General features: G+C 36.6%; 2 protein-coding genes across 2 annotated transcripts; both read left to right on the forward strand.

Moving 5' to 3' along the window:
* The first annotated feature begins 2,531 nt into the window (after positions 1 to 2,531).
* LOC117111498 lies at positions 2,532 to 3,128 on the forward strand. Its single transcript, XM_033254413.1, has one exon. It carries the CDS (start codon positions 2,532 to 2,534, stop codon positions 3,126 to 3,128), a length of 597 nt encoding a protein of 198 aa, XP_033110304.1.
* A 1-nt stretch (position 3,129) lies between these two features.
* LOC117111499 lies at positions 3,130 to 4,665 on the forward strand. Its single transcript, XM_033254414.1, has one exon. The coding sequence runs from the start codon at positions 3,130 to 3,132 to the stop codon at positions 4,663 to 4,665; it is 1,536 nt and encodes a 511-aa protein (XP_033110305.1).
* The last annotated feature ends 6,937 nt before the right edge of the window (positions 4,666 to 11,602 follow it).

Genomic DNA, 11,602 nt, shown 5'->3' on the forward strand with positions numbered 1-11,602 from the left:
CCGAATATGAGCATGCGCAGTAAACCTTCTTATGCTTGTGTGTGACGAAAAAGCATGGCAACTAGAGAGAGTGTCAGTTATCAACTACACGCTAGCGTCAAACCGATACAACAAATATGCCCCTATATCATTTCCCTGCTACGAAAACATGTTCAGTTTGAACTCAAATTACGCTTCTGTACGAAACTGTAAGAAAATGAGACATAAAGAAAATGATAGTTAACAAGTTGCATAAACTATTTGTCCTAGTTATAAAATGGAGATACGTGCGGAAAATATAAAATATAAGCTTTAAAACTACCAAAACCCCATGAAAATTACAAATGACGGTGTACGAACAAACACATATAGCTCCACTTCAAATGTCGTAACTTTTTAACGAAAAGGCGAATTTTTATGCAGTTTTTTGTAAATTTTTCTTCGTAAAACTCTCTTGAGATGAAAATTATTGAACAGCGAAAATTGAATTAAAAAAAACTCTGCGCATGCTCTACTGGTCGTTTGTCACGAAATTATTTTCTCTACAAAGACAAAATTTTAACAACTGAGGGCGCAAGATCGTCGGAAAAGTACCCTATTGACAAAAGACAGGCAGTTAGTCACGGCACGGTTCTCTTTGAAGATTCGCTACACCGCGCTTCGCTCATTGGCTGTAGATAAATGTGCTGTGACTCCTTCTAAATAACAACTCCCTGGTTCTATCATGTTTAAACCTACTTCAATATTAAAATGGAATCCACCTCAGGCCTTTACGGTTTATAGTCCTTATCCGAGAAGACTTGTTCTACCACCAGAACCATAGGCGAACATGGCGTTCGAACCAGCGTCGATATTATGACTATCTATTCACACTGTTAAGAATTCTTACGTCATCTCTTAAATATCAGTTTCCTCTGAACTGTACACGTATATATTTTCCTCATTTATATATGCTTCCCTCATCTTATAAACATTATTCCCAGTGTACCTCACTATTTCAAAATTCTGCCCCTGTCGCTATTCTTTCAAACAAAAACTCGATCACTTAATTAAAAAATTGCTGTGCACGTATATTTACATATGCCATAATTACCCTACCGCAATGGTTATGCTCACTACATTTGATCTAAACAAGTTTACTCAACATGTATGCAAGTTTTCTGAAAGCTGACATATTTTGTTACTTCCAGGAAAACGATCTTCATTTAAACATACAATGCAGCAAGTCTAACACTAAAGTGCATGGGTTGTAATAGCGTTAGCAAGTCAGCTACATTCTCCACCACCACAATATAAGTGTCACATCGATTCCGCGTGTCATGATCTTATCATCTCCTTAAATATAATTTTTATTAAATTTTATACACATAATGTATACCTATTGTCATAAGGTAAATTCAATGATAGCGACAAGGTCAACACAGGTTTGTACATAGTAGCTCTCTTATATCAGTGCATTATCCTATTGCCAAAAAAGTAAATTTCATGCCAAAGTAATTAATTTGTTGTAATTTTTGTTTAGAATAAAGTGGGCTCAGGGATACGCGACGGTGGGTAAAATATAGGGTATGCTAGGGACTGCTAGTGTGAAATGTTCCATCTATTATCCTACTATACAAAGTCAAAGGCTGCGTAATATTAAAATACAAATACAGAATTTATTTGAATAAACACCCCTTCCATAGCCGGCATTTGGAATAAACGCCTCTCTCGCATAAACACCCCAAACGCCGCCTACATGATTGTAAACAAAACCATAGAGAAAATAGAACAGAATTTTCTCTATGACAAAACCAATGTAAGCAATATCATTCGTTTTCAACACATTCTATTCAGCCCCGTAGCTAGACTCGTTGATAAGGTGGCATTCACATTTTCCGAGAGGGTCAAGTGCTAAAAGTGCCACACACACTCAGTCCCACCACGGTTGGAACTGAACCTGGAAATATTGACAGTAGCCTATATTGCTGGCGTTCAATTTTAAATATATCAAATAGGAGATAATGGCAAATACCAGGAAAGTCTACACCTACCTCAGCCCCGACATGATTGGAGCTGAGACGAAAACAAATCAATGATGATTTAACAACACTACGGTATATTTTACTATGCCCAGAAATTGCATACTTAAACTTGATATATTTATTCTATATTGTCTTAATTTGAAATTATGTCATTCAAATTTTAATTAGATCAAATAAGGTCAGAGCAATCTTACCGAAACGTCGAGACAACCAACCAGTGGTTTTTACCTTAATAAAAACATATTCTTTTATTTACACATGGTGTATCGAAAAAAAATGTGTTATATATATATATGTTTATTGATACTCGCCATGCAAACCTTCAAGAAATATTTTGTTCAGCTCTACGGGGAGCAATTACACAAGAAAGTTAAGAATCTCGAACGCAATTCCATCAAGCGATCGAAACTCATCAATGGCCTTACTTTCTTCAAGAGATGCAGGGACTCCAACATCATACCATCTGGTCTTAAACTTACCTCTTCTATCAAATCTAAACGTGCCAACTCCATCCTACATCAAGCCGGTATGGCTTTACTTCGAGAACGCATCAGCAATACCAGAATTAAATTAAAGCTAATAGGGGAGGAAATCGACAATATTGAAGATTTACTCCATAAGTGCATCCAGCAAACTGACTTCAACAAAATCATTAAATGGTGTGATTCGTCAGCTAAACAAGCCTTTGAGAATACACGGAAGAAGCATATTTCGAAATTTAACCGACTAAAGAACAAATTGCAGCCACGGAAATCACCGATCCTACCACGTTCACAGATTATAGATAAGACAGTCATTAACCTGAGCAGCCGAAATATCACAGATAGAGAGAAACAAGTTCTTGCCCTTGGTTTGAATTTTGCCACAACACTAACGCACATACAGAAAGAAGACATCATCCAACACATCGAACCAACTCTTACCGGTATGGACAAACCAGCTGCTGATAGCATTCGACTTGAAATCTCACGCATCCTCAGCAAAGCCGAACCACCAAAGCCGAATATTACAAAGTTAGAAAGATTGGCGCTTGAAAATCTCCACTCAAACTCTTCCATCCACATTCTCAAAGCCGATAAGTGGGAATGCCACTGTTGTTATGAACACTGCAGATTACAATCGTAAGATGCAAGATCTTCTCAACACTACTACATACAAACCTGTTAAAAGAGACCCAACGCCAGCAATTGAAAGAAAAACTGCCAGCAAACTGCTTGAACTTCATCGATCCAAGTTGCTTTCGAAATCGCTATACCACCAACTTCTGCCATCGGCATCAGTCTGTCCAACTCTCTTCGGCCAACCAAAGATTCACAAGACGGAAATCCCACTCAGACCTATTGTTTCATCCAGGGGCTGGCCTACATACCACCTTGCAAGGCATCTGGCCACCTTACTTAATCCACTAATTGGTAACACCGGACATCACGTCGTCAACTCTAAACACTTCACTGATATCATTAGGGAACTTGAGCTGGAACCTCCTGACATACTTGTTAGTTTCGATGTAGAATCACTCTTCACCAGCGTTCCGGTTGATCAGGCATGTATCTTAGCCAAACACAAGCTAGAGCAAGACTCAACCCTTCAAGAGAGAACATCGCTAACTCCACAAGACATATATGGTCTCCTATACCATTGTCTTTCATCCACAACTTTCAGATGGCGCACAGAATTCTACAAACAAACGCAAGGTGCTGCCATGGGTTCTCCACTGTCACCGGTCATCGCCAATTTATTTATGGAAGAATTTGAACGGATTGCCCTCTACACGTCAGAACACCGACCAAAGTTATGGCTTCGATATGTTGACGACACATTTGTGATCTGGCCACATAACCGGGAACTTCTGGGGGAATTCCTATGTCATCTTAATGCACAACACAGCACCATCGCCTTCACCATGGAAACTGAATCAGATAGATCTATCCCGTTTTTAGATGTACACGTAACCAGAACCACTAATAACTTGCTATCACACAAGGTATACCGGAAACCTACGCACACTGATCGTTATCTTAACCAACGGTCTTTTCATCACCCGGCAACCAAACAATCCGTATGCAACACCCTTATTAGAAGAGCCCACTCGATCGGCGACAAATCAAGCCTCGAAAAAGAACTACAACACATCAGATCTACTCTTGCCCTGAACGGATATCGCCATTATAAGTTCAACACGAACCCACCAACCACCAGACCAGTTCAACCAGAACCATTTAAGACAGTAGCCTTGCCTTATATAGGCCCCACCTCACATCAAATTCAGCGCATTCTGAACTCGGCCAACATCAGAGTTTACCACAGTGCACCCAATAAACTTCAGGGGATACTTCACACACACAAGGATAAGCCATCTCACAATAATCGTCCAGGGGTATACAAGATCCCGTGTGAATGTGGTAAGGTTTACATCGGAGAGACTGATAGAGACCTCAACACCAGACTCAAAGAACATCAAGGTCATGGAAGACGAGGCGAATACCAGAAGTCATCCATCATTCTCTATTCATACAAGGAAAATCATCAAATCCATTGGAAAGACTCAAAGCTAATCGCTCCCGTTCTAAATTGGCACTCAAGACGCACAAGGGAAGCACTGGAGATATACAAGCATAACACAGTTCCACAAGATATTGGATTCGTCATGAGTGATATATAGCTATTACTATTTAAACCATCGTCACTACGATAGTTCGAGGGAATTTCTACATACAGTTTATTTGTTTACATGTAATGCTGGTTATCATTTTATTGGCATGGGATGATAACCTGTGAATTATGAGCCTGCCGGGTTTGTCCCTTACGGTTACCAGTGACCTTGCTTATTGTTAACCACTTTACTTGTTTTCAGATTTGCTGTTCACAGCTTCTACACAGCCGACATAATAGCTAATCCTCTATTATGGGAAGACAATTAGTCATGATCTATGGACACTCCTAGCTCTCTACTTCAATCAAGCACTATTCACACCTTCTTTGTTTCAAAGGGAAACAATAGATCACCGACGATCTCCAACTCTATTTAAGACCAACATAAGTCATCTTTTATCATTCTCCTGATGACGGTCAGAGCAATCTTACCGAAACGTCGAGACAACCAACCAGTGGTTTTTTTTTATCTTAATAAAAACCATATTCTTTTATTTACACATGGTGTACCGAAAAAAAAATGTGTTATATATATATGTTTATCAAATAAGGTGTTGCGCATTTTGGGAGAAATAGAAAGGGGTAAATACCAAGCGTGTCACCATCAACCTCAGCCCTATCATGGTTGGGGGTAAGGCAGTGGCGGTGCCAGGAGTGGTCTGATGGGGTTGGGAGTCTAAGGTCTCCGACCAAGGGGAGGCTGAGGTTCCCGACAAGAACAAAGTGGGCGTGGTCGGCGTCTCTCAAAAACTTTCCAAAGTAGTCCAGGGGGCGAATCCATCAACAAATTATGACAATTTTTTATTTATTCGATTTTAGAGTCTATTAATATGTGGAAAATACATATAATTTTTTTTTCTACCAGACGAATTGTGGCTTTTGTCCCCGACGGAATGAGAGGGGGTGGGCAAAGCCTTCCCGACCGGTTACTGTTTGAGAGGTTGTAGCGCAGCCACTGGTGTAAGGCAAACAAAATTAAGGACGGAGCAACTTTAAATGCCAGAAATAGTATTGTCGGGCTTACATAGTTGAAGGTGGGCTCAGATGAAAATATTCAGGCGTGCAGTGGCAAATCTAAATGGCTTGATATTGCACTGTTAGACATTTTATATTCTTATGTGTCTGAATTTGACTTTTTAACTACGTTAAACTTTAAGTTAATCAAACATGTTTTGGGAATTAAAAAAAACTTAGGGAGAAATTATCAGGAGTCTCAACACCCACATAGGCATGCATGCAATGAGTTTAGGACTGAGATAAAATAAGGATAGTGGAGCAAGTTGCAACTCTAGATTCCTGGAAATTGCACTCGAGTCCCAAACGTTTTCAAACGGTTTCCAAATGATCTTAATTACATTGACAGTATTTTAATACACAACAAATTGTTTTAAATTATCAAAACAATTGCTAGAATCTTTTAAGAAATTTAATGAAATTATTGAATTTAATGAGCGTTTCATGAAATAGCTTATTCATGAACCTAGTCTGGTTTTGGGGCCAGAAGGATGATCATTCATGAAAGTGAATATGTACTGGTATCTAGTCGAGGTTGTATTAGGCATATTGGACCTATATAAATTTAAAGAAATACATATTTGTTGACGGTCGTCAATGGTGCAAATCTATAGCCTGCTCCCGCTTCGCATGTATCTTTTCCCAGTCATTATTTTTCTCTCGTTTCCTATGCCCGTCAACATGCTTTATGTCAATATGTTCATTTGTATTGCAATGAGTATCTTCATGAGTGTATACAAAAGGTGGGGGGGGGGGGTCAGAAAGGTCGTAAGACCCCCTCAAAAAAATGTTCAAAAGTCCAGATTTTTTCCAGACATTACTTTCTAGCAAAAATATAAAATCATTGATGATGTACCAGCAATGAGTCGAAAGACCAATTGCGTGACGTGTAATCTATTTCAATTCCAGCAATATAAACCGCAATTCTGAAACTGAGCCTGCCATCCGCTTCAAGGTGGTGGTGCTGTAATCGATTTTTTTTGTCTCCCACCAGCAACAGATTATCCTCAATGGCGTTGCAGTCTCAGATAAGGAATAGGATTAGGTGTAACTTTGCCAAAATCGTTAGTCACAACAGTTGTTCTAATGGTAGGCCAATTCATGCGATTTTTTGCACTTTATTAAATAGGCAGCAATTTCTATTATTTTTAAATTGGCGCTATATAAATATTTGTTGTTGTTATTATTATTATTATTAATTATTATTATTATTATTATTATTATTATTAAATTGTATTGACATTTTAATAACATCTTGCTGTTATTTCATTGTGAAAAGGTTAAAAAAATTATGATCACAACCCACCCAGAAATAATCCTGGATAAACCCCTGATCTTCCTCTGTCACTATGCATCGTGATCACTATGTTTCTATATTATTGTTCATGCAGGTGTATGTGTTTGCCAATACCTATCTCTCATTCCTTCACAATATGCTTTTAAACCATTTAAAAAAAAAATTTGTTTAATTTGGTATATCCTAAGCCTATACTAAAACTATAATGTCCACAAATATGCTTTTGTAAATTAGTATTAAATGATTAAAGACCAACTCAAATGAAATGCAGGAACTACATCACTTACGTTTTCCTTTCTATTTTCAGTAATTATTTGGCTCAAAAAGACAGTCGTCGATGTACCTTTCCGTTTTTCTACAATAAAATGTAAAGTTTATTATTTCATTATTGAATACCAACTGAACTATGTGGCATTATGTCATAAACAATTAAATACAGATAAATCATTTTGCAGTGATCCCTATGACTATTCGCATCACCCCTTGCCAAAAACCCGGAACGAAATGAGTTTGCAAAATTTCTGTTGTATTATCGATATCCCTTTAGAATAATTCCACTGAGTGTACAACATGTGTTCACACAATGTTGTCTAGGGCTATATTGACACACTGGTATTATATATAACAGTCAATCATATGGTAGTCAGAGCACTGTATGAACACATGTCTTTTACTCTGTGTATAATTGCTCATACGTGTTTGGCCACTAAGGTTCCGTACCCACCCCACTTATAATTTGATATTTCAGCATAATGTACAACAAAACTCATCAAGATGCATACCAGGTCATATTATAGGATTCGATATACATAGGCCTAATTGTAATTAACAATAGTGTGCGATGAACACGTAAACCACTCAATATTGGTTTAAGTCTCGATCCTTTCTTTCCTTATATCGTGTAGGCATATTTACATCAGTGGGTGTACTAAAAGTTGTCTTTGCTCTCACTACATTTCAGTTTTGCTTAAAGTTCAAATTAACATAGTTTTCAATATATTTATGTAGATTTTAATTATAAAAACAATAATAATGGGGTTGTTTTCGGGAATAAAACATCCGATTATTGCTTAAGGGTGTACGTCTTTCCCGAACAAAATTATTTTCGAGTGGTATGTATATGAAATTCTCTAATATTAAGAAAAAAAAACCAAACAAACAAACAAACAAACATCAACACTTGCTTTATTAAGCCATAGATGAATTAATCTTAAACTAATTTTAAACTAATTCCTCCATGATTAAACAAACAAATATAATAAACAATTGAAAGGAGGCATGGACATGCGGGAACGTGTAACGAATACATTTCATATATTGTGAACAGATATATTTCATATAATCTGTTCGCATTTTCAATACATTAAACACTACATAGGGATATAAAGTTATATTTAAAATTTTAGATAATATAGGCCTACTAAAGGAAAGTTAGTCTCTTTTCCTTAATGATCTGGCAGAATAACTAATGAGATATATCACTGTAATCGTGGTTATCTAAGAATTTATACAACCTTGCATTTTCCAAGTTGTGTGAAACAGACAATAATAACAAGAAAAATAACGTTGAATATCTATCAATAACTAACTTTATCAGTATTAACATAATTATATAAGATATCCGGATGACCAGTATATAGACATAAGACATAGAAGAGACTGAAAGATTATTGAATGTCAGAATTGTTAAAAAAGCGAAAGATGATTATTTAGAGAATTAAAATACGAGCTTCATGATTTCCATTTCATGATCACCACTTTCTTCAGAGTGAAAATTAATACATAGAGTTATTATTAATATGAATGCAAAAGACAGACATAACATAATGGCAGCTTGCTACATAGTCCCCAAAAACATTCTCTGTTAAAAACAACACAGACGGCGCAGTGGCGGATCTAGTATTTAGCAATGGGCGTGGATACGCGATTTGCGAAGTACCAAGCGGGGGTGGGGGAGGTGTGGTTTTGGCAAATTCGCAGATCTGTTTCTAAAGGTGAAGGGGATATTTTGTGAGTCCACACCCACCTCAGGCCCACTATGGTTGGGTCCGAGGTTGGAAAATTCATCGTCATCACATCACCTTTATATAGTCAAATGACGTTTTACCAGCGATTTGCAGCAACTAAATCTAATTAATGTGATGTACTTACAAAGTAAAACTTAAAAACATTATCTTTGACAGTCTCTAGGGTAAAATTCATCCTCATCTAATTAATCGTTGTGGCGTTCCATTGAAAATAAAACTTAATTGTCTTTGATGTATTTTTAATTTACTTTCACTGTTCCGAAAACTAATCTTATCAACATTATTATTAGGCCTATTATTATTATTATTATTATTATTATTATTATTGTTGTTGTTGTTATTATTATTATTATTATTATTTATTATTTATAATAATAATAATAATAATAATTTTAATATTAATAAATAATAAACATAATGATAATATTAAATTAATAATATGTATATTCTATGTATAGGGCCTATATATTGCTTTAAGTAGAGTAAAATTAATAATTTGCCTATCGAAATGACGTTACTTCGATTGCCAATCCCTAATAATCTAAAAAAGTACATTTCGAACCATCGAAACCATTAAAACTCGCCCTATGTACCCTACCAGGGATTAGTTTAAATTCACAAAAGTGCGAGAGTGCATTTCCGGGGAAATTATTGGATCCACTTTTGGTACAGCGGCATTCATGGAAATGCATGCTGCATTCAATATACATAGGCCTAAATAAAAATAAATACTAAAAAGAGAAAATCATTGAAATTACAACATAAAAAGTAAACCATAGAGGTCTTTATGAACTACAGTAATAATACACATTTGAACAAAACTGAACAAAAGTCGACACGATTAATTTTTTGGTATAGTACGGTACAGTATAATGACAAATTTGTTAGACATGTTTACTATTTTTCTTGTAAAGTATGTACTTACAGAGTAACCCTTGCCATAAACCCGGCGTGTCATCTATAAATCTCGAATATTGTGCGTACAGTACGGTAATGATTAAATAAAAAACATTTGGTCAAGATCATGGTAATTCTCTGAATTACCATGATCTTGACCAAAAGATCAATACCATGATCTTGACCAAAAGAACATTAAACGCTTGTGCTGGCACGGCATTAGTGTTATTACGGAACGTCTCATTCCATATAAAATAAATTTATTTTTGTAACTTGTTCAAAGTCATCTTTGTAGTCTGTTATAAGATGTGTGGTAAATTAATGGTTTTTTGGTATAGTACGGTACAGTACAAATTTGTTAGACATGTTTACTATTTTTCTTGTAAAGTATGTACTTACAGAGTAATCCTTGCCATAAACCCGGCGTGTCATCTATAAATCTCGAATATTGTGCGTACAGTACGGTAATGATTAAATAAAAAACATTTGGTCAAGATCATGGTAATTCTCTGGTTACTCGTATCGTGGTAGCAAATGAAAACACTGTATTTTTTACAGTATTATATTATTTAAAATCAGGGAAGATTGTCGATTAACTGGCTGGGGCGGATGAAGAGAGAGGACGGTGGTGCAGACGGTGCGATCGCAACCTCCTAAATTGTATTAGGAAAAATAACTGTTGTATTGTATTGTTGATATGAATTATTGATAAGATTTTTAAGGTAAAGAGAGTGCAATTTCCGGGCACCCAGATGTCCATATGCCCAAAATTTCACCTCAGCCCCAACATGGTTGGACTTTCACGAACCCATGGGTGCAGATCATGGGGAAGGGGAACACGTCCACCCCCCCCCCCACATATTTTAAGGGGGAAGGATTGGTCTCCCTTAATTTTGGTGGGTCAAGAAGGTGTCTGAAAATTGTTGAAATAAACTGCATAAATGACCGAGGTTTTAACGAAAGAGCGCTGTACAGCCAGAGTACGGTACATCATGTTAGCAAGATACCGGTATCTCTGCCCACAAACATCTGAATTATCTATAATACACGACTCGAGTGTGTGTGCCTTTATTATAATTTGAGAAGTATGCGAAAAAACGTGCAAAAATAAATAAAAGTAAATATATGTAATACATCAAAGACAATTAAGTTATATTTTCTATGGTATATCAGACCGATTAATTAGATCAATGACGACTCTTTATAAGAGGGCCATATCCGGCAATCTAGAGGTACAATTTCCGCCAATTTTACCACCTCAGTCCCACCACAGTTGGACTCATGGTTTTGAAGTGGTAAAGTAAATACATCAAAGGACAATGTTATTAAGTTTTCTATGGTACCATACCGGACATTTCAGTGCATCCTACGATCGTCACGCTTACTTTACGGTACGGAGCCGCACCCTATCCATTTATTTAGTATCGACCGACCTCCCCCTACATTCACCGGACCTACGTGCATGCACGAGCTGCGTACAAAAAGATACTGCGGTTGGGCTTGTATTGAAGGGTGCCTCACGATATGCGATTGAAAAAGATATGTAAAGAACGATAAAGTTCATTACATAAACACAATAGATAAAAAATGACACGAGAAAAGAAGTTTTGTATAGCTTGCATTGTTATATCAAAATGTATGTTATTGTAGCGTTACTACAAAAATGGCACCCATTTTTTATTCTGGGCGTAAGTAGCCTTGATATTATACAA

The sequence above is a fragment of the Anneissia japonica genome, unplaced genomic scaffold, assembly GCF_011630105.1.
Source record: "Anneissia japonica isolate Jap-2015-1 unplaced genomic scaffold, ASM1163010v1 scaffold448_len13347_cov100, whole genome shotgun sequence".
Taxonomy (NCBI): Eukaryota; Metazoa; Echinodermata; class Crinoidea; order Comatulida; family Comatulidae; genus Anneissia; species Anneissia japonica.